General features: G+C 45.0%; 1 protein-coding gene across 41 annotated transcripts in view; it reads left to right on the top strand.

The window, feature by feature from the left end:
- TCF7L2 (transcription factor 7 like 2) overlaps positions 1-24148 on the top strand; it is a 190686-nt gene that overhangs the window by 64608 nt on the left and 101930 nt on the right. For all 41 annotated transcript variants that reach the window (XM_032490895.1, XM_032490898.1, XM_032490896.1 and 38 more), the window contains one exon: positions 7906-8007. In XM_032490895.1, the coding sequence (XP_032346786.1) occupies positions 7906-8007 (102 nt within the window). The remainder of the gene's footprint in view (positions 1-7905; positions 8008-24148) is intronic.

The raw sequence follows: 24148 nt of genomic DNA, 5'->3' as shown, positions 1-24148 counted from the left end.
AGTCTCTGTCAATAAACCAGAGAGGTTTGGGAACTGGGGGACCATGTCACCGTCATGAACTAAATCTTTCTTCGTACTGTTTCCACTTATCTTTCTCATGTTAGTCCTGGTACCACTCGTAAGCTGCTTGTCGTATCGACTGGTTCATAGGTGACTTTTCTCAGGATATCTCGTCTACACTGGACTCTGAGCATACGCTTTGTAAATGCTGCAGGAATCCATGTTAGAGTTGAAAGGGATTCTTGAGATCATGTTCCCCTAATTTCCTGCTGTGTAGACTTAAGCCCCGAGTGGGAAAGAGGTTGCCCAGGGAAGAAGTGAAGTGATTGCCCAGCTAATGGCAGAGCTGGGCCTGGAAAATAGGTTTCCAGACTCTTTCTCCCTTTTGTGCTACTCCTGGGAGCACAGAGTCATAATTTTAAGAGTAACTTTTTTGGGAGAGAGAAAGGGAGGCCTCGCTCCAGCCCAGAGGAGCTCATCTGGGTTTGAGAGGAAGGGCCAATCCTATCCAGCTTGTACGTCTATGAGCTGCTCTACCATATGCCAAAATGTCTCAGGGACAGGGCTATTGAATGGTTGGCGAGGTAAAGGAAACGGTGAATCTGAAGTTTCGGTTATTGGATTTTGTTTGTTTCTTTGTTACTTGCTTCTTTTGCTTTGTTTTTCCCTTAGTACCAGTGGCCTCTGGAGCTCTGATGGAAATAATTTTCTGATGCCCTCGGAGGAAGATAGTTTAGTGTTTGCCCAGAAACTTAGGGGGAGAAGAGAGATAGTAAATGGCGGAGAAGGATCGTTTATTCCTTTGGGGACAATGTGAGACGTTCCCTTAGCTGTGCCCTTTGAGACACTGATCCCTGGTGAGAGTTCCAGCAAGGATGCCTCAGTTAGTTGATAAGGAACTCAAGGAAGGCAGAGGGGCATTGTTGAAAGGTAAGTCAGGACACAGGAGAAGCACCCTGGTGGCCTGGAGCCCTGCTGGCTGACCCAGGGACCGCGGGCTGGCTGGGGCTGCCCCACTGGCCTTAGTTTCCTCCTTGGTAAAATGCTAGTTGTAGCTTTCTGACATTTATGTCATAGGATTGCTGTGAATGTGGTTATGAACTCTGAATACTCTCTAAATGTGAAGTGGTACTGTTAGGACTCTTTAGTTGTTATGATTAGGAAGAAAAGGGATAACTGTAAAGACTGTGTTTAAAAATCTTATAATGACCAAATTCATAGAGAGAGAGGATTAAAAAAGGCTGTTAAATTGTTGTTTTGCTCAGATACCTTGGTTACCCCTCCCCTTCCCGCCCGTTGGCCCTTTCCCCCATATTCCTTTTACGTTGAGAAATGAGATAGGGACTTCAAGGGAAACAAACAGTTCCAGGTTTCTACTGCGTTTGGTTTCATTAAAAGAGAGAGAGAGAGAGAGATGGGGGGAGGGTATAGCTCAAGTGGTAGAGCGCATGCTCAGCATGCACCAGGTCCTGGGTTCAATTCCCAGTACCCCCATTAAAATAAATAAATAAACTCAATCCCCCATCCAAAAGAAAACACACACACACACACACACACACACACACACACACACACACAGAAAGAGAGAGAAAGAGAAAGAAAAGTGTCAATCCTAATATCCTGTTAAACTTTATCTGTAGCTTTTTTCGTTCTCTGCGTTCAGAATATATCCAGCCTTCTGAGGTGTTTGGTTTTCTCTTTCTAGGTAACTATAGTAGATACTCATTTATGCTAGATCCCAACCAGCAGAAATCACCTTCCTGAATTTTCTTCTTCTGTGCAGTCATGTTTTATAGGCAAATAATGACTCTTTAAATAGAACCTCTGTGTTAGAGTCTCTGTGGATTTTCAAAAGAAGAAATTCCTGGACTATGTTTTAACCTGGGACGAAGCAGCCAAATCTCCTATACCCTCTGCATCTGCCAGAAAATTGATCAAACCAGTAATGGTGGCCCCTGAGGTTCCTGCAAGATTCTGAAGCCTTCCAAGATAGTTTCATGTATTTTCCCATTAGGTACATGTGATTACTGCTAACTTTTAGAAACCCGTTGGCACTTCTGTGATTCAGAGGGTAGGCTAGAGTATTAAATTAATCACAACTTCTTATACTTGAACCATGCTAGATAATTTGGGGTTCCATGATCCCAGGGCAGAATTACTTATTTATAGAAGATGGGCTGGATTTTCCACCTTCCAGTTCTAAGAAACAAAGCAGGTTCAGAAAGCAACAGCCAAGCTTGTTCTTTTTTCTTTCTTTTTTTATTTTTTGAAGTACAGTCAATTACAATGTATCTGTCTCTAGTGTACAGCGCAATATCCCAGCCATGCATATACCTACATATATTCATTTTCATATTTTTTTCCCATGAAGGGTTATCACAAGACATTGAACATAGTTTAAGCCTGTTCTTTAACAGACCCAAGTGTGTCGATGTGTTTTCAGGGTGAGCCTCACAGTGTGAGCTCCTGAAGTTTTCCTATTTTCTGCTTAGGATGAGTGGCTTCTGGTAGCCTTTTCTTTGGTAACGTTCAGTGCTGTGGGTATAATCATGGCGTTACCCCTTCTCTGGTTGCACATTTGTGGTAGAGTCGGCCTGGTCTACCATGGGCCTACCGGGGGAGAGTGGGAGCAAGTCACCTTGCAGGGGGAGGAAGGATGAGTGAATTTGGACGTGATGGGCCATGGCTGGCAGTTCTCTCAGTGCAGGGTGTTGAGGTGGAGTGTTTACTTTCCAGTTTATAAGAAACAGAGTGTGCACAGCTTTCTGGCTCTGGTAAGTTTGGAGGACTTAGCAGTCCAAATCTATCATGAGGATGGTTTCCAGTTAATTTGGATTCTTCTAAAATGGATTTTCCTAGGAAAAAGCACCCCTACTGAGAAATTGCTTGGCATGAAGAGGCTGTTTTGTTGAGGCTGTTTTTGTGTTTAGGTAAATAATACCTAACTACTAGGCAGGGGAGGGTAGTAAGGCGTTCAGAATTTTAGAATCAGCCCTGTTCTGAGTGGTGTGCTTTCTATGGGACCGTTTTCCTGAAGAGACTGGTTTCATCTCTGTTGAACAGTCTGTTCAGGCCTCACGGTGCCCCCTCTCCCGCCCTGAACGCTGCATTTGGCCTGAGCCTGTGGCTAATGCCATCTGTTGGTGGCAGAGTTGGCACACGTGAGCCTAATTCCAGCCTTGTGATGTGTGCAAGTTCTGGAAGAGAGGCACTTCTGAACCTGGAAAGTTGACCCCAGAGCACTCAGGGCACGTCACCCCGGACCTGCGGAACGTCTGCCTGATGCTATCGTGTGGTGACTCGTGGACACGTAACATGTTGCCAGCGTCTCCTGGGAAGTGGGTGAGAACTTCTGGACACGTGAACTTTTTCCAGTCAGAATTGCTCAGGAATCTTCAAACTTCCATTTCGGAAGGAGGGATGGTTATTTCAATTGCGGTTGTGGTCTAGTGGTTAGACCTTGTGACTGGGAGTCACAGCCAGAGAGCTCAGATTCTTTTCCAAGCGTTTTCCCCAAATTTGAGTCTGTCAGGGACGATTTCATCCAAAATGTTGCTTTTGGGCCACCAAACACACTTTCCTATGTGATGGCGTGTGGCTGTCTGGATTTAAGGCCCCATAAAGGAATGTTTGACATGATTCAGGTGTCTCCACATTCATTCTCTACAGTCGGGATGGCAAACTGTGGCTCATGGGCCAGAGCTGTCCCATCTGACCCCAGTTTTGTACAGTCCGTGAGCTGAGAACGGTTTTCATTATTTCTAAATGAGTGAAAAAAATCAAGAGGAGAATACTATTTCCTGACCCAGGGAAATCATGTGACATTCAGATTTCGGCATCCCTCAATAAAGTTTTATTGGAACACAGTCATGACACACAGTGCACGCGTGCACTGCCTGTCGGGGCTTTTGTGTTATGACAGCAGAGTCGAGTAGTTAGGATGGAGACGGTGTGGGCTGGAAAACCTAAGATATTTATTGTCAGGCCCCTTACAGAAAAAGTTTGCCAACCCTGCCCGGAACAAATAAAGGGCTTCACTCCACATGCCCACCCATCGGTGGAATGGGGTGAATGAGAGCAAGTACCTGGAAGCTGCTCATGCGTTTCATCAAGGATGTGGGGGTTTCCCAGCAAACTTCATCAGGATCATCATCATCCTTGTCCTTTGAGTTGTCCTGTGTGTTTAGATAATATATCTGTACAGAGAGCCCCTCAGCCCGAAGGTGGCAGCTTCTCTGAGCATCCTTGCCACTGAAGCGGGACTCACGTGGACCGAGATGCCTTTGTGGGAGCAGGTCTGACCAGGCCCATTTGAGTAGCTGCTGGTCACCAGAAAGTTAGATCTTGGAGGAGGCTTCTGATTTGGGAGACTCTCCCCATTTGTCTTTCTTTTTCCTTTTTTACTGGGGGAGGTGGAGGAGGAGACATGAGAGCTGCATACCTTTTTTTTTTTTTAAACCTTTGCTGACAATTCAGTAGGCCTTTAAACCTTCCTTTCAGGCGCTTGGTGGTGTCTGTATATTCAAGACTGCTCACAGGTCCACAGCTTAACTTTGGCTCTCTGAGATGTATCATAAAATATGATTTGGAGGGGATTTGGATTTCCTGGGCCATGAGCAGAACATTAGTATTAAACAAAGGATGAAACGCTTAAGCCAGGATGACCTGATTGATTGACTGATTGATTGACTGAATTTATTCATGGCAAAATGAAAGTCGTGCAGACTCCATTTCCAACAGTTTTCAATGCAGGAATTCCCACAGCCCCATTTGATTGCAGTTTGTTGAAAAGTTGAATGTTTTTGTAGGCAATTCATAATTTCCACGTTGAGCGGCCTAAAAGGAAGGGAGCCTGGAGCCCAGTGTTGTTTTTATAGCAGGATGGTGGGAATTTTTTTTTTCTTCCCCAAAAGGATATAAAAACCGAAGTCGAACCGTGGGGAGAATGTGGCGTGGCGATCCAGCCCTTCTGTAAATCCGAGATGCCTCCTGCTTCAGGTCTTCCTTTAGGACCCGACAGAGTAGAATTTCCTGCTGCTTAATGTCTCCAGGAAGGAAAAGATTTTCCTCTAGGCTATAATGGTGCCTAATTTCCTCTTTTTCCCCTTTATTTATTTATTTTCCCTATTAATAAGGACCAATTGTAGAAGATGAAGGAACCTGGGAAACCCATCACTTTTGGAGGAGGTTAATAACTTCCTTTAAAAAATCCTGACATAATATGTATTTCCCCCAAAAGGAACCTCGTCAGCCTGAGTGCCAGTAAAGGCCCCAGGGATGGGCACAGATTTGCAGGGACCCAGCCAGTTCTGTGGGATCAAGTTGCAGGGGGGACGGAGAGGTTGGGGCTGTCACCGCGGCGTCCCTGCGAGTCGGCGGGGCTGGGGCCGTCTTCGCCACCATCTGGATTTGGTTAGCTCTCTCTGGGCAGCAAGGCCGAGTCTCATTTCCTCCAACCAGTAATGTTATATAGGCAGTGATCCTGGGCTGCCCTAACATAATTGAAAATTATGTGTATTGGAGGCTCGGAGCGCTGAAATGTAGGCTCATAAAAATATGTGGTGCAGGTAGCCCGCGGAGATTGGATGTGGCACACAATGAAGCTTTTACGTAAAGTAAGAATTACAAGTCTGCGCATTAATATGGCATTATGGGTATGATAATTCTTGGGTGGGGTCCTGGGGGCAGGCTCGTCACCTTAAACAAAGCCTGAATTTCCTCATTCTGGGGAGCTGGTATTTGGATACAATCAAATCTGTTCTGCAGATGGCCAAAGACGAAAACTTGTCCTTGAATCTCACCCTCATCACTGAGGGCAGAAGGGAGGTGTGGGTGTGGGTGTGTGGCGACTCAGCTGGGCGTTTTTCTTTGCAGGTTTTTGTGTGATGAAGAGGTGGCGGGGGGTACATTTTGGTTGGCCTCAAGGAAATGACTCTATTGAGGGGTTTTGACCAGTGAGACACGTGTATTTATGTGGTAGGTGAGGATGGGAAAAAGTCGGGGTGAGACAAGGCGAATAGATTCCCACGGCCCACTGGCTTGGGTTGTGGGGCTGAGGGAGACCGTGGAAACGTTTACCTCAGCAACTCTTAGTTTGGGATGATGATGTCCCTGAACAAATGTTTGATTATAAGGGTGACTTGCGGGGTGGAGGTCCCTGCTGACATCTCCTGTCTGGTGGCCCAGAATCCTAGAAATGCTTTGGTACTTGGGGGCACCCCCGTCACAGCTGGGACAGCCCCGTGGAAGGTCCTGTGGTGAGTGACCAGAACCAGGAACCAGGTTTCCTCACCACAGGCGGCTTCTAGGTCAAAGTTATGAAGTGGCAGAAGCCATCCAACCCTGTGCAGATCTAGGTTGGAAAGACGACCGTGCAGTTTGGCAGGTAGTTCATGGGCTAGGGTCTTTCAGCGTTAGATGTAACCGAGTTTGGGTTTAATCTGCTGGAATGGTTGTGTCTCTTTGAGGAACCTATGGAAGAGCTTGCGGATGGTTTGGCTCTTCCACCTCACTGGGGATTTGAGCAAACCCTCCCTTCTTTGGACTGCCCTTGGCTGTCCTTTTTCTTTCTGTCCGAACCTTTCTGACTTAACAAGACATACCCTGCAGCCTTCCTTAAATCTCTTTTCTCAGAAGTGCCACCTTCTCTCGGGCGGTCGCTGGGCCCAACTCCCCGAGTCTCTGTCAGAGCCTCACCACGTTGTCTCGTGACGTGTCTGCCATGAGTTGGTTCCCTCACGTGTGCCTGAGCTCTCTGACGGGGGCCGTCTTGGTCTCTCCAGGATGCTTGGCAAGAAGGGTGTGCACGAGGCAAGCTTTCCTCAGTGTTCCTCAAGTAAAGTTTTCTGTAGAATAAAACTAGCCTCTAGAAAGTTCAACATGGCTCCTTCATCAGTTGGCCTTCGGAGGCACAAAGGCTAGGACTGAGGTCCTTGTTAAAATCTTAGCATTGTGTCTAAGTTTTGTTTGGTTGCGAAGTGAAACTGGTGTAATGTCACTGACAAAAGTCAAATACCTGGAGGTTGCTTATACATGAGCTAAATCCCTCTGTGACTGGACAAGTCACCTCCCCTCAGTTTCCCTAATCTTCACAATAAGGAGCTGGGTCAGCTGATTGTTCACATCCCTCTGAGAGCCGAGGTATCACCTCGCACAGAAGTAGTTCCGTGTCCCTTGTGCGCAGAGATACATCCAGTTGGCATATACCTTTGCTTTTCTCACACAGGTGGTAAACCTGTGTGTGTTTAAGAATTTCTTTGGCCTTTTGAGCTGCACGTATAAATTGCCCTGTCTGCGTGTCTGTTACCCAGGAGATATTTTGGGGTTGGACGAGGAATTCCATCCTCACCTTACTCAGGTAGCTTCTACTAAAGGACAGCTGCTTGTATGTTCTTAGCTTTCTTGAAAGTGAAGGGTGCTGGCATTTTAGAAATGAAGGTCGCTGAGAGAGCAGATTGGGAATTGCAGGTCTCCCGGGACACCTCTGGCTTGAGACTGCGTTTGCTGTCTTCCTTCCGAAGAGATCTGTGTCCCCTCCCTTCTTCAGTCTTCCTCCCCACCCCCTGCCGCGGCTCTCCTCTAAATGCAGCGATGACAACACTTTATCTGAGGCCACTCTATAGTTTGTCTGCAAAGACGAAACTATAGTTGCTGATAACATTGATGTTCTATATGTGTACCTGTCGAACGTGAGCTCTGAGGAAGAACCTGTCCGTGCTGCATGATTCTTCTGTCGATATAGCTGTTATTTGCATGCTTTCAAGTTTTTTGGTGTTGTTATTTGCACCCTTTTAAGTTTCGCAGTTTTTGATCATGTCATGTACCCCAAGAGTTACCTCTCGGGGCAGCCGTTTGCATTTTGTTTCTTAATTCATTTTTCATGTTCACTTTGCTTGTTCCCTGCAGTATCTTCAGATGAAATGGCCACTGCTGGACGTTCAGGCGGGGACCCTCCAGAGCAGACAAGCCCTCAAGGATGCCCGCTCTCCGTCGCCAGCACACATTGTTGTAAGTGACCTTCAGAGGCATTTGCTTCCTTTCTTGGGGAGGCGGGGATGTATGTGACAAAATGCTCTTCTGTTGATAAAACAGGCCTTGCTTATCAGCTTTTCTTTCTTTAAAAATAGTTGGGTTTTTTTTTTTTTTTGGCATATTCTTGGTTATGGTTTATATCTAGAAGGTACTTATTTTCTGCTATTGGACCTTAATGATTGCTACCTACCTGGAAATGTTCCCACCACCCTTTTCTACTAGTATTGGGTTAGAATCTAGCTTTGTGGGTTCTAGTTACTAGGTTACCATCACCATGGTGTGGGGAAGACTGGAAATGGTATTAAAGCAATTAAAATATATATATACCCAAAATCTTCCCTGAAAAAGTCATTTAGGGGAGGTGAGTTACAGAGGAGAGAATTAAAAACCTCAAAAGGGAAGCCCTGGATTTGAGACTTTCCAATCTTACTCCCCCTGCCCCATCCCCTTACCCCACAATTTATTCTAATTGTTGGAAAGTAAAAATCTACACTAATCAGAAACATTTCATCTGGGCTGATTGGTTGTAAACTCTGAGCACCAGTGAATTTGGAAAGGCTTAGATTAAATTTAATCTGTACATCGATGGCTTTGAGAGCGTGTGGGTTTACTATAGGAAACATTTGTAGTACTTAGGGACTACATCACAAAGTGTGTCTACATATATTTTTAATGCACTTTCTTGGGATTGTGTAGGCTCTGAAAGTGGAATTTATAAATTAAACTTGAGAAGATAGCTCAGCCTTATTAGAATATTCTCTTCTATATATTTATATCATGAGCTGGACTTTATACTTTTTAAATAATTAATGGAAGATGTATTATAATGAATCCATGACAGGTAGAATTATGCAAAGCACAAAACGATTCATGTATTTTTTATTTAAGTATCACAAAATGTTATCCATTAATATATTTTGCCTCTGTGTTATTTGTAATTTCTAAAAATGGCAAAATAATTTTCTTGAGTGGAAAATCTTAAGATACATTGTGTCAAATTTCAGGCTAACTGCCGCCTTATTTTGTAGCTTGCTATAATTGAGTATATATTATTTAATGAATTTTGCCTCTGTTCTGTGAATACTAAATATAGATGTATGTGTCCATATATGTCACAAAATAATTTATTTGCATAACATCATATCTTTGAGTCATTGTTTGTGAAAAGAATTCTTACGGTATAAATGAGGCACACAGAAAGAAGGTTAACATTTTCCAGAAGCTTCCTCCTTCCTCCAACCCAACAATAAAATGGATGCTCACAATCACACACGCTCTTTTAATGTCGAGATTTCACGGCTGGAAGTAACTTAGATCAGCTAGGCCCAGCCTACTCTCAGGAAAGGAAACAGGTCCAGAGATGCCTTAAGTGAATTGCCCAATGTCACACGCTGAGCTAGCGACTGGGTCGGGAACTGGGCCCAGTTCTCGGCTCCCTTTCTGGGTTCTTGTGGACTGTTCTCTCCTAAGGGAGTTGAAAGAAACTTTCCATGGCTGGTTCTGTTTCGCTTTCTTTAAATTGGCTCATCACTGGGGCAGCGTCATAGGTGAAAAGCTGTTGGCTTGGGGTTCCGATGCAGGTTTCTCCCAGGAAATACACAGATTTTTTTTTTTTTTTTTTTTTTTTTTTACAATTCCTGGGTGGTACAATGAGGAAGCCAGTCTCTTTCACTTTTCCTGCCTCCTTGAATTTCCCAATGGGGGTCTAGGCTTTGAAATTTATTTCTATGCTTTTGGAAACGCTTGGCAGGAATTGCTGGTAGGTACAGGATAGGGACACTGTCTTTAAAAATCTCTTGGAGGCTTTTTCTCTCTCTGAGTCTGGAGATAAGACGTAATTCTTAGAAGCAGTTAAGAGTGGACGCAGCTCCTTGGGGGTGTGGCCTGGAGGTCCACGGGTCACCCCTGTGCAAGGCTGGGTCCGTCCACTGAGAGAGGGAGACGATCGGCCTCCCTGCCTCTGTCCCCCCAACCCCCAAATCCCCTAAGAGCAGATGCCACAACTTAGGCCTTAAGCACTTTGTTTTCATGTGTATAAATTAACAATCCAAGGAGTTGGTAGAGCATTTTTTCCAGAGCCAGTGTGGATTTTGGCGAGGAGAGCAGTGAAGGGACTTGCGTTCCTTTCCTCCGCTGTTTACTGGAAGCGTGTTTACCATAGCAACCTCTCCAGCCCACACCGCCCTTCAGATGGAGACCCTTGTCTGTAGGAGCCACAGCCAGCAACTGTAATCCGGTCTCCTGTGCTCTCTGCTGTGCTTCTGGGGACCTGGGGAGTGGCACTGCACAGAGGTTAAGGGTTGGTGGTGGAGGGCGGACTCTGGGAGCTGGAGAGAGGAGAAAAGTCATAAGCTTGAGCAAAAAGGAAACCAGATTCATGAAATACTTAATGCATGTGGCAGCTGGATGGTGTCTTTGGTTATATGAGTCAGCCTTGTAATTGTGCATTTCTGTAATCTCCACCTGGCACCACGGGTGAGGGGCGGGTGTGGGGGGGTGGGAAGGGAGTCAGTAGAAGGAGAATGGGAAAGTAGGGCGGAAAAAAGTCTGGAGGTTGTTGACCTCCAGGTCACGTTGAGTTTTGGGGGACTGAGGAGTCATAGACCTTGAGAATATAAATTTATGATTCCCTTTTCACTGGACATAGGGCAACATGACAACTGAAACCAGCTTGGCAGGAATAGTGTATCTGTATTCATTTGGGAACCTTCTGGATGCTGGTTGAAGTACCACTCGGGTCTTGGGACAGCTCCACACCGGCCCCCAGACTCCGGGTCTCCTTCAGAGTCACTGATGAAGCGCTGACTTCCCTCCAGTCACTGGGCTCTTCCTCCCTTTCTCTCTCTCTCTCTCTCTTTTTTTTTTTTTTTTTTGGATAAAACGTTGTCACATTGCAGTTATTTCATCAGACCTGTTTCAAAATAATTGTCTGAGGATTGCTTCCTAATTTCTCCGAAATTTGGATTTATTTTAATTTCTCGGCCAGGCTGTTTCATAATTACGTCTAATGTTTGATTTTCGAAACTAGAGAAGTGTTCAGCATCTGTTAGTAATCATTAGAAGGTATAGCTGTCGCAGGTTGCTAAGAAAATCATTTTCCCTGGTACCCATGTGGGGTACAATTTTCAGATGGGAATTTAAAGCATTTTGTTGGTGTATTTTAATCTGATTGGACTTTTTTTCTCCTGGGGTATGTGGGTTACCACACTGTTAAAAAACAAAAAAAAAAAAGGATATGTAGAATAAATGTTCTTAACAAGTGGAGTTCAGTTGATTGAATGATGTATTAAGAAGCAAGTCCCGCAAATTTTACTTCCAGTAACTGACAGAGCATCTTGTTTATTATGATCCAGTGGCTCCTAATCTGTGCTCAGAAGAGAGAGGAAATTATTCCCTAAGGATGATAACTAAAAAAGTTTTCTTTTCGCTAGCCCAAAAGTAGGAATTTATACAACAGATCCGTCTCTTGCTGTCTCTTCCTGCACTTCGCTTTCCCTTTATTTCTCCAGAAGTTCATGGTCTTTCATGTCACAAATCCCGGAATATTCCCCTCCCCTGTCTCCCCAGTCCACACTCTAATTCAGAGCACTCGCTTATATTTCTTTCGCTGTAGTGTTTTTAAATTTATATTTTTAATTCTTGGCTTTTCTTCCCTCCTCTTTCAGAATGAGTGTCAGGCAGCTGGGTTGTGCTAAGTGTGGTGTTTCAGCCTTGGCCCACCTGCCTCCCTGGACACCACCCCCTGGTGCCTTGGCTGCACAAAGACTTTCATTGAACTTCCTTTGTACCCAGCAAAGAAAGATTCAGTACCCCAGATGGTGGTATTTTGGTATAGTATGTATCTTACAAAATGGCCAAAGACTTCAAAAGTTCCTTCCATTTTGTCTTGGGGGTCTCCTTTTGAAGTCGATGTGGAGTTTTACCTTGGGGTTGATTTCGAGCAATTCTCGATCTTGTGTGTTTGGTTGTGTAATGAGCGTGGGGGTGTGGGATGAGAAAGCCTGAATCCTGAGGAGCGAAGCCCGCCAGACAGGAGTGTGTCCTCTTTTCTTGGTTGTTGTTATTGCTTAAATGCTGCAAGAGGCTGGAAGGCTCTTAGGAAATAGAGCCCTATGGTAGGACTTCAGACGGGGTGTCGGCTGTGTGAGTTGAGCGTTTTCAAGTGAGCTCAAAGGGCATGGTGAACATTTTCCTTGTTATTTCTGAAGAGTTTGGGGATGGGGTAGGGAGGGTTGACTGCTTTGAGAGTGTCCTCTTGTTTTTGAAGGGTTTCGGGGAGGATTGACTCGGCTCTGGAAGCATCCTCTTGGTTATTAAATACATGTGGTTGTTTTGAGGTGTGATTTGACTTGGGCTGTGTTCTTTCTCTTCTGCCGGATGCTCGATGGCAGGTGGTGTTAGGGGAGAGAATCTGCTAGATGCTAAGGTCCAGCAAAACCATCACAGCCCCTCCCTGTGTAAGAGGCTTTATTACAGGTGCCAGAGGGAGTACTAGGCCCATCTCAGGGAGATGGGATTCTACCAAGAAGTGGGTGAGGATTATGGGCTGAGACTGTCCTCTGAGGAGGTGGCATTTAAAATGAGATTTGAAGGATAAGTTAAGAGTTGGCCAGGTGAAGGGATGGAAGGTGGGAGAACATTTCAGGCAGAAGGAAAAACAGACATGAAGGTCCTAAAGGAAAAAGAGCTCAGCTATCAGAGAAGCAGAAGGCCAGCTATGATGGCTCCTGGTGGTGGGGGCACAGGGATAGGGGCCTGGGCAGGATAAGCTGAGGCCTTGGCATCTAATCCTAACCACTGTGGAGAATCCTTGAGGGGTCTGGCTTGTGTTAAGCTGATGGCAGTGAGGTTGGTGAAATGGACAGATTTGGAGGGACCATCAGCAGAGCTTGGATGGATAAGACATTGGCACTGAGGGAGAAAGGAGAGTCAAAGGTAGGTGGATGGAGATGCCATTCGCTGAATGGGGAGTATTGGAAGGGAGAAGGTTTGGACTGGAAAAGTTGTCTTTTATTTTTAAATTTTTATTTTTTAATTTCTGGTTTATTGAGATGTAATTGACATTTAGCATTGTGTAAATTTAAGGTGTACAGTGTGTTAATTTGATGCACTTCTGTATTACAAAATGTTTACCGCCATAGTGTTAGCTAAAGCCCCATCTCATTACATAGTTACTATTTCTTCCATGTGGTGAGATTATTTAAGATCTACTATCTTAGCACCTTTCAAGTATAGAATGCAGTATTGTTAATTATAATCACCATGCTGTACATTAGATTCCCAGAACTTACTCACTTTTTAACTGGAAGTTTGTTCCTTTTGCCCAACATCTCCCCACTTCCCTCACTCCTGGGTCCCTGGTAACCACCACTGAACTCTGTTTCTGTGAGTCTGGCTTTTCTAGATTCCACATTTAAGTGATACCATGCAGTGTTTACTTTCTCTGCCTGACTTATTTCACTTAGCAGAATGACTTCAAGGTCCATCCGTGTGGTCATAAATGGCAGGATTTCCTTCTTTCTCATGGCTGAATAATACTCCACTCTGTATATGTAACACATTTTCTTTATCCATTTATCTGTTGATGGGCACTTAGGTCGCTTCCATATCTTGACTATCATGAATAATGTTGCAGTGAACATGGGAGATATCTCCTCAAGGTCCTATTTTTGTTTCTTTCAGATATGTACCTGGAAGTAGGTTTGCTGGATCGTATGGTAGTTCTGTTTTTAACTTTGAGGCACTTCCATGCTGTTTTCCACAGTAGCTGCACCACTTTACATTCCCACCAACACTGCCCAGCATTCCCTTTTCTCCACGTCTTCTCCGACACTTGTTATCTCGTCTTTTGATGATAGCCATTCTAACAGGTGTGAGGTGATAACTTTTTTGGTTTTGATTTGCGTTTCCCTGATGATTAGTAATGTTGAGCATCTTTTCATGTCCTTTTGGTATATTTCATGCACGTTCTTTGGAAAAATATCTACTCAGTTTAAGAGTTGTCTTTTTTTTAATTGAAGTATAGTTGAATGAGTTGTCCTTGTAGAGAGGTTAAGATACTAGGTTTCCTGACCGCACAAAGCAACGTGGCAATAGGAAATGGGAACAATCCAAACTTAAGAGTAATGTTGATTATCTAATACATTTAGATTTCCATTTATTTAGAATATGTTCATAGAAGGGTGGCAAATTCTCCCTTTCTTTAAATTGGTCTTTCTCTTATTCTCATGTTGACCATTGATTCGATCATTGATTCACAGTCATTGATCTTGCAAATATTTAGTGATTGCTTACCATGTGGGAAAAAGTATTCTAGATGTAGAGAGAAAGCAGAGTGGGGAATGAGTGATAAAAAGAATAATAACATATAAGCCTGTGACAGTTCCTTTGTGCCGGGCATCGCTCTAGGTGCTTTTCAGATGTTTTATTACCCCCACTTTACGGAGGGGGAATTCAGCCCAGGGAGGTGAGGTATTTGCCTAACTGTGGGAGTCAGGATGTGACACAAAGCAGTCCAGCCCCAGAGCACACCATCCTCTTACCTCTACCGACCTTGAAGTTTTCAGAGGAGGAGAAAGGCAAATGGGGCGCACTGCAGCGTGCAGAGGGCTGCCCGGAGAGCGCCAGGTGGAGCCCCCAGCCACAGCTGGACAGGGTGGGTATGGCTCAGAGTGACCCGCTGGCTTCACTGGAGAGTGGGACGTGAGGTTGGCTAGGGATTTGGTTTCTGGGCGTGGCTAGGGCCGAGGATGCACTGACACATTGTGGGAAGGGACTGCGGAGGCTGTTGGCGCAGGCAGGTGAACTTGGGGTGATGTGAGGGTGCGAACCTGTGCTAATTTCCTGAAAGCGTTTCCCTGTGCGCTGTCTCCACTCCCTTCACTGCATGTACACTTTCCTCTTGGCTTTTCTTTTTATTCCATCTGTGACTCAACCAGACTTTCTAGAATACTTGGCACGTGTGTCCTAGCTCAGTGGCTGAGTCAGAACTTTCCCATTTCACAGACAGAACTGCAGTTAAGGGCATATATTTTGTCTAAGGCTGTAAAGCAAGCCTGTGAACACTGCACAAATAGTAGTATTTTTATAAGGAGAGCTCTCAGTATCCAGTGTTGAGAATCAGGCAGCCAAGTTACCTTTTTTTTCAGGGAAGAGGTGGTAGATGAAATGAGTCATGCTTTGAAGGGAGAGAGTGGAGTAACTAATCCCCAAGGTGGGCCATCATAGAGTACGGTTGGAAGTCCAGGCTGCTTCTCTCCTTCCAGAAAATACTCTACAGTGAGGAGCTGTGAAGTTTTGAGGCTTGGGCTCATAGTGTGGCAGCTGACCACTGTGGCGATGGAAAACATTCTACTGAGGATTGTGTAAGCTCAGCTGTATCCTCTTCGGATACGCAGTCACAGAAAGTTTCACAGCCTTCAAGTCACACGTCGTGTCACCCAGTGCTGCCCCTTGCGTTGTTTAATCACCATTCAGAAGTCCTCTGTTGGCCATACTGTTTTTGAACACAGAGATGGGCATCTTTCTGTCTCCTGATGCAGACCATTTCCTTTGGTACCATGTGGGCTCCTAAAGTTCTGTCTTCGTATTGGACTGAAATCTCTTTCCTTGAAATGCCCAGGTTGATTTTCATATCATTATTCAGTTCTGTTGAGGCTTCCTTCCACTTAACTCACTTGAGGATAAGGAGGTAGCTTTGTACACCATTCCCTCGTGACCAAGTGTCCTCTTCAAGTATCTTCCATTGTAACTCACATCTTCAGTGACCAATCTTAAACTTTGTAAGGATGGGAATTGCTCATTTTTGATTGAAAAATCCTACCTCCAAGTAAGTGAAATTAATTGTTAAATGTAGCTTTCCTCATTCATAAAACTTATGTTCATTGTGGACACTTTGGGAAATAGCCCTTGCCACTCGGAGATTACATTACGAGTCATTTGGTGTGTTTGGTATATTTCCTTCTAGACTTTTTCCTCTGGGTGCATGAATGTTTATATTTGTTTTTAACATTCTTGAGCTCATGGTAGCCCTCGGTATTTCCAGCCTTGTATTTATTTAAAATGAAAATGGCAGTAGTGAATAAGCACTTTCCCATGGCATTAAAATTCTTAAGGATTTTTAATGACCACATGGTAGTACATATTATATCCCAGTTTACTTAATGCCATATTGTTGGGTCTTACTGAGTCCTACTGGGTCGTATTGAGTATCTCCTTCTGTTTCTCCTGCTCTATATGACCCTATGACGAACATCTTTGTGTTCCCTCTCCGCACCCCTGCCTCCAGCTTGTATTATTTTCTTAGGAGAGACTCTTAGGAAGAAAAGCAAAAGAGGACAACATTTTAAAACATTTCCTGATCCACAGCCACAAATATTTTCCTGTTAAGTTCCAATTTTTATAACTGTCAGCAGTGTGTGAGAAGTTAGGCTTATTGTGAGCAGGATGATTTGGTTTTCTTTGGGGAATTAAACGAAAGAGAGAGTTCAGGCTTCCTGGAAGGGTGTTTCCTTACTCCACATTGCTCCAGAAAAGAGACCCAACCAGCCCATCCAACTCAGCCTCCTCCCTGAGGCCTTTCACCTTCAAAACAGGTCAACAAGAGTGATGGCTTCTTACATGGGGAGTAGGTTTTACAGTCAGCTGGTGTTACCATGCTTGTACAGAATTACGTGTCTCCATCACACACTTACAACATGACTCTTTAGATACACTTATTAGCCCCCCGAATATGTGCCGCACGTTGAGGGCTGTTTTAGAGGTCTTGAAGAATACTTTTATAACCTCAAGTAATTGTAGAGTTTTTTTAAGTTTTGGTATTTCTTCTTTTAGTGGCATATCATTGGGCAAAGATAATTACGTGATGCTGTGTATAATAAGAAATATGATCCTGGATTACGTTTCTGGGAAAACGGACCTAGTTTTCAAGATGTCATTTGTTGTTGTGTTTAAGATCAGTTCACAGTGAGTGCAGGGGAGGCTGGCAGCCTCCAATCAGTTTTGGCCATTTCCAAATGCTGTGTCCTGTGCTTGGGGGAGGCAGCCCTGGCAGCTCCGGGCGAGTGTTTCCTGACGTTTATCTCCCCGAGTGTCAGTAAGGTTACTAGGAAAAGGGATCCCTCCTGAAATAGGTTTAGGGAAACCCTGGGTTGTGCAAAGTCAGTCTCTTTAGGATGGGCTCCTGATTCCTCCGGGTGCTGGGAACTACAGGAGAATCCCTAAAGTGTGCTTGGCTACACAATTCTTGGCATCTTCAGGACGAGATCGGTGCATATTCTGGAAAGTTGTTTTAGTTTCAGTACCTGCTCTGTTTACCAAGCATGGGAGCCTGTTTTAAATTAACATGGATCTACTTAGAGCTCAACTCATGGATTTGCCTGTGTTTATCTTTCCAGTAAATAAAACAAAAGTGTTCATTTGGCGCCGATCTGGTCCTGCGTGCCGTTTCTTGCCTTGCTGGTTAACTCTGTGTATGGGGCTTGCTTCTCCCTCCAGATCGTAAGGTTCTTGAAGCCAAGGGGCCCCATGGTTTTATTTCTTTGCGTGTGGCTATCTCCCCTCCTACTGTGGTGCTTCGTTAATTAAGCAGAAGACCAATTTCTGGCGAGGGACAGGAGCTGATTCGGTGTGGAACGAGGGCGGCTTCATCGTCACCGCGGAGTGTCCAAGGTCGTCTTGGTTTTAGCACGAGAGCTTGTCCCCGGATCTGCTTTCTCACTTGATAACCCCCCTTACACATTCCAGCTCACAGCGGAGCCTGTCTCATCGCCACATAAACATGTAAGCGTGGTTTGCACAGAAGTTCCAGAAGGTCAGGCTTGGATAGTTTCTGTCTCTTTCCAATCTTGTTTAAACTAGCGGTTCCTTAGGAATCCGGTTATAGGGTGCCTGAATCTTTTAAGAGAGTGCCCAATTGGGAAATCCAAGACTTGATTGTTTATTGTGGGAAATGGGTATTTTCAACAGTGTAGGGTATGTGATCTCCCGATTGAGTTGTTAACGGCTTGCAGGTCAGATTTTCATCTCTTTTAATCAATTAATATAATTTAACACCTGGATTTCAGAATTGTCCCTTGGCATATCCTTGGGAATGAAGGAGGGAGGAACCCTAGAGGGGTCTGGCTGGGAAAGTCTCTTGTTATGTCCATTTTGCACATAAGGACGTGAAAATCCTGAGAGTTAGTGGAGTTGCTCAGGATTCCGTGGGCAGAAATGGCCGTGCTCTCCCTCAGTGCCCAATTCAACCTCCATTTGGATGCCAAGTAGACGTGGGAAAATTAGCATGCACAGAATCAGTCTTTGTTTCCACCCCCTGACCCCCCACCAGACCTGTTACCCTCAGTGTTCAGTGTCACAGTAAAGACCACCAGTGTTCACTAGTTGAGTGGGCCCCAAGTCTTGGCGTTCGTCTTTGATTTCCCCTTTTTCTCTCACACCCCACACTCCATCCACCAGCATATCCTCTGGGGTCCTAATCCTTCCACATAGCCTTCAAAATAGAGTTGTGGAATCTGACCACTTTTTACTACCTCCACCCTCACCACTGAGGTCCGGTCTGCTGACACCTCTCCCTGGGCTGTCACCAGAGCACCTGGCCCGGTCTCCTCACTTCCCACCTTCGTCATTTCCCGTTTTCCACCCTTGGTCCAGATGCCTCATTCCTGTATTGGAGGTGGCCTTTTTAAGTCCTCAAGGAAATCGTGTCACGTACTTCTCTGGAAAGTCTGGAGGATACATTTTCTCCTGAAAGAGGCCCAGAGCAGCTATGAACCGGCCCTTGGCTCTGTCACCTGACTGCAAGGTGGGACTTTGAGATTCAAAGGCTCAGAATGGAGAGCGAAAAGGTTGACTGGGCCCAGGCAGTGGCCACACTTAAGGCGTTGTGTTGGCTGGGGGAGCAGGGGTGGGCGCAGTAGGAGACGCGTAGACTGAGTGAGTCCCCCATCCGTCAGTCCTCTACTGATGCCACAGGATATGGCCAACATCTGGGCCACCCCCTCTGTTCGGCATCTGAGCTCTGCCCATCTCCGTGGCCTGTCCAGCGGCAGCCCGTCTACAGTGAGAAGCTTGGGAAGAACCCTGGCAGGCGTGATGCAGTCTGTTTTCCAGCCAGAGCCTGCGTAGCGAGTGGATCTGGGCAGTGATTAAGGGCATGGCTGAGGCTGTTTAATAGGCTTGAATGAGATGGGGTCACCACGTGCCAAAGTGCAGTGGGGCCAAGGCCTCTTGTTTCTTGCTCAAGGGTGCACGCTGCCTGTTTCTCTCACAAGAGCATTGTCTGTGTTGCCCAGGTGCTGGGGTGAAGAACGTAGCAAGTGTTTAAAAAGGCTGAAGAAGGAAGGCAGACAAAGCCCACCCCACAGGCCCTGGGACTGGACCGCCCCACGTAGGGTGTCGGGGGCCCGTTATCGAGACCTGTCTTTGGACCTGGCCTCTCACTCCCCGTTTCTAATGCTCCTGGGGTTAGGCCTGCCTCAGGGACACAGGTAAGAGTCTAAGAGAAGGGTTTTTTCCCCACTCCTTTCAGACTCAAGCGAGAAGCCAGCCTTGCTGGATGGGGATGGAACATAAAATCCTAAAGAAAAAAAAAAAAGTCTCCCTAATGGAAAGGGAAACATGGCTGGAAATGAGGGCTCCTGGGGGACCGTTTAGGATAAATCAGCTGAAACTCAGGAGAAAACAGCTTTTTGGGAAGAGGTAGCAGCAGCCCCTTTCAGCCAAAGCTCATAAATGAAGGAATGTCTGAAGCCAAAATTGTACTGACCGGAGGCAAGAAGACGTTGTCAAAGATGGAGTAAGTATGTGTGACCGTAGAAACCATTTCCATTTTTAAAATACAGCCAAGCTTCTCTCCCCCATTCTTTCTCAACCCCCTTCCCATCTCATTTCCACAAAGTGCTTGATTGATACAGTCTTTCTTATGCTTTCTTGTTAAATTATCAAGTTGGAATTGAGAATAGCACCTATGCACCGACCTTCCAGTATAAGAAACCAAATGTTGGAAATGAAGTCAAGTCCGCACTTATCTCTGCACCATTTTTTGGGCTGCTGACAGCGTCCTCCTCCTAACTGTGGGGAACTACCTTTTCCCTATTCTGGTTGGTCCAGGTGGGTATGTGATTGGGCAAGGGGCAGGCATGCGATTTAAGCAGAGATGCTGGGGAGCCTTCACTAGGCAGAGTGGGTCGAACTCTGTGACTCTTTGCAACTTCTCTCTCTCTCTCTCTCTCTCTCTCTCTGAACAGAGGATGCACATTAGCAGAAGATGAAGATGTGTGGGTGAGGAGTGTCTGTATGATACCACTTAATTCTGTGTCGTCAGCTCCAACCCTGGACCATCTAGTTAGGAGGCCAACTAGTCTGAGATGGTTTTCTGTCACTTACAACCAAAGGAGTTCTAAACAATAGATTTCCAAGCCTTTGGCTTATTAAAAAAAAAAATGTTTGTCTTTTCAGTTTTTGAGTCTTTTGCGTTAAAAATGCTAGGGTGTGAACTGATTCTTCTCCGATTATGTAACTAGTGACCTATGAAGGAACCATACTTGCCTTCTTTAGGGTTGATTTGTGCTAATCTGAGAGTTGCATTAAGAGAGGGACATACCATACACGATTTTCTCCCACAAACAATTTCTAGAGAGAGGCTTGTGAAGAAAGCAGTTCCCATGGTTTGCTTCTGTGGTCGTGGGGAATTTTGAAAATGAACTTGAGGTATTTTCATGAAATTCCTGTTTTCATATTTCAGTTTTGCAGAGTTTTCTCTTCTGGCTCTTAGCATAGTCATCTTTGCCCAAAAGCACTCTTATTTCTGTTCTTTGGGGCAATTAAGGAACAGCCAGTTAATTAATAGTATTAATAAGCACTGCCCTTTTTGTGGAAAAATGTGGTCTTGGCCCACATAATAGGGAGGTGCCACAATGGCCTCAGTGGTCTTCTCTGCATTTTAACACTTACTTACATTATTTGAGAAGCATTGCTTTCTCATCGTGGATAATTGCTGGCAAACGGAGCACACAGGTGTCTATTTTTGTTTGATTTATGGATTATTACAGCTTTACTATTTGATGAGGGGGTCTGTCCATTTTCCTTTAAAACACAGATGTATCATGAAAAGATCCTGCAAGCTCAAAAGATGAAAGAACTGTTGTTCCCAGGATTGTGAGCAGAGTGCAGTGTTTGTGCTAGACTGAGGCTGGGTGGTGTCCACTTGGGGCACTGTGTTGAGAGGGATTCTGAGGCCTTAATTGTCACGGCTCCAAGGGAAAGAAGGCACTGATGGATTAGTATCTGGGTGAAGGAGGATGAAGTAAGGGATGATAGAGGTGTCACAGCTGTCATTTCTGCTTTAGGCAATCCACTTTTAGGGGGGAAATGTCAGAAACTGAAGTCTCTACTGGGTCTATCAAATGTCCATTACGATGTCGTGGTGACCAAAATTCTTATGACTCACCATTTAAAAATTTTTTCCAAACGGAGTGACGGGAAAGAAGAACATTTTCCATCAGAACCAGGAGTGAGAATGTGCCTAAGAAAATGAACTTTGGCTTGGGAGGTGGGCTGTGGCTCAGCTGTCTTGATTTATTCCGCTTAGCTCCTCCCACGGCTGGGAGGCCTCCTTGCCCTCCGAGGTGGATTGGTCCTGCAGGACATCACGTGGACCACGAGTGATGTGCAGGTTTCGCCCACTTTTTGTGCATCATGCCTGTGAATGTTTGCAGTGTACACTGTCAGATTTCTGACAGTTACTGAAAAATAGACTTAAGGAGTGAAGCCCACCATTCTCCTCTCCTCCCACCCTACAATGAAAAGTTGCATGATAAAAAAATCAAGATGTGTCTACAGAGGGTGATAACTTTAATGCTATCTAAACTTTTAATTTGGAGGGGAGGCTTGCTTGCTTGCTTTTCTTTCTTTTCTTTCTTTCTTAAAATGAACCAACCCCTTGTTTGTTTAGTTTGTTTTTGGTGCATACCTGTGATGACTTTAATCCAGATTTATTTTTATTTGAGTCCAGGCCTGATGGCGAGACACAAGCACGGCTCTCATGCCAACAAGCTCGTGGTTAAGTTTTAGAACATGATTTGAAACATATAACCCATTGAGAGGCAGTAAGGACATATGCTGAGCTAGTGCGAGTTTGGACATCTGTGTGGAATAAGTGAGTGGGCAGAGAGGGCGTGTGTCGAGGGGAGGGCGGGGCATTGGCGCGGGGACGTGGGCTGGGGCTCCAGCGGTGGCCAGCACCACATCCAGAGGCCAGCAGAGGTGGCTTTGGCCAAGTGTTCCAGTGTCTGGATGCCTGTGTGAATTTCCTCCAAAGTTTTCGGTTGGCAACGTGGAATCCGCTGGATCTGGAGCCAAGGGCGGGGATTGTCGGGATCCTGTTAGGTGCATGGGTGTGATACCAGAGGTCAGAACAGAAGCCAAGTGAAGGGGCTTGGGGAACTCTTAGTCATGCACTGTCCTGGAGCCTCACTTCTAACAGGGTAGCATGTCTGAGACCAGAGCCTTGTTCCCTCTCGTGCTCGCTCTCCTGTTTCTGATTTTTCTCTTAACCTCAGACTTGATCATAGACTTGCGTGTTGAAAGGGAACTTGGGAGTTCTCTTGGTCCAAAGCCTTCATTGTGATGCTTAAGAAATGGATGCATTGACAAATGTTTGGTTACCAGGGGGAAGGGAGAGGGGAGGGATAAATTGGGAGTCTGAGATTTGCAGATACTAACTACTGTATATAAAATAGATAAACAAGAGGTTTCTTCTGTGTAGCGTAGGGAACTATATTCAATATCTCATAATAACCTACAATGAAAAAGAATATGAAAACAGATATATGTATGTATACGTATGATTGAAACATCATGCTGTACACCAGAAATTGACACAACATTGTAAACTATCTATACTACCAAAAAAAAAAGAGAAATGGATGCATTGAGAAATGGAGAGATGTATTCAAGATCATGACAGTGCTGGAGGTTTACTGAGCACTTACTAGTTCCAGTAACTACCATTCTATAAATTTACTAATTTTACTAATTTCTCATTCTAAGCAATTTGCATGATAGTCATGTTTAATCTTCACAATACCCAACGAGTTAGCGATTGTTACTATCCCGTTTTATAGATGAGGAAACTGAGGCTCAGTGGGGGAATGGTATGGTATGCCCAAGGTCACACGGGTGGTGAGTAGCTAGCTGGAATTCGAGTGCAGGGAGTCTGACTCCAGTGCTGGGGCTCTCACCCACAGGTGTTAACGTTGCTTCCGTCGGTAGCAAGCACGCAACCAGGTAGGGGCAGGTTTCTGACACAAACCCGGCTGGTGCTGCTCAGGCTGCATCAGGACACTTGGAGGCATGTTGTGCCTTTGGGATGCTCTTAGTGCCTATTGAGGAAATGAGGCTTTGTGGGTTTTTAGGAGGACAAGGTACGAACTCATGGTGAAAGAAAGGAACCAGCAAAAGGAAGGTTGCATCCAGATGAGCCTTCCATTCATTTCAAATTATACCCCCTGTCACGCAGTGTGGGTGTGTGTCTGCTAACTTGAAGGTCAATTACAAATCTTTTTGGTCAATTACATTGGATGGAAGGCTTTTGTGAGTATTTTTCTCGCATCCCCAACCATTTAGTGCCAGATATATTCACTTTCTCATTTATCTTTTGTATAACTTTGGATTTTTGAATATTGGAGTTTTTCAAGATGGGTGGCAGTTCTAAAACAAACAATACAATTGTTAATACAATAACAAGTGTTAATCTCCCTCGTGTTTGAAAGAACAGGAACCAAACCTGTGTTCCCCTCCCTAGTCCATGGTCTTCCCTCCAGATACATGACTACTACTGTTACAATGCGGTCTCTTCCCAGTCCAGGTTTTTATACTTTTATACATGTATATGTGTGTGGATCTACCATGTAGTACAATTAATGTCAGTGGTTTTTAAATTTTAGGTAAGTGGTTTCATATTTCATAGTCTTCTCCAGCTTGCTTCTCTTACTCAGCCTTGTGTAGGAATTGTACCCTGCTGTACATTGAAATCGAATTCTCCTGTTTTAACTGCTGTGTACTATTCCATCATATGGCTGTACCACAGCTATCCCATTACTTTATTGATAGTTATTTG

Source organism: Camelus ferus, chromosome 11, assembly GCF_009834535.1.
Source record: "Camelus ferus isolate YT-003-E chromosome 11, BCGSAC_Cfer_1.0, whole genome shotgun sequence".
Classification (NCBI taxonomy): Eukaryota; Metazoa; Chordata; class Mammalia; order Artiodactyla; family Camelidae; genus Camelus; species Camelus ferus.
The sequence above is the reverse complement of the archived record's forward strand: the minus strand, read 5'-3'. Positions and strand labels throughout refer to the sequence as shown.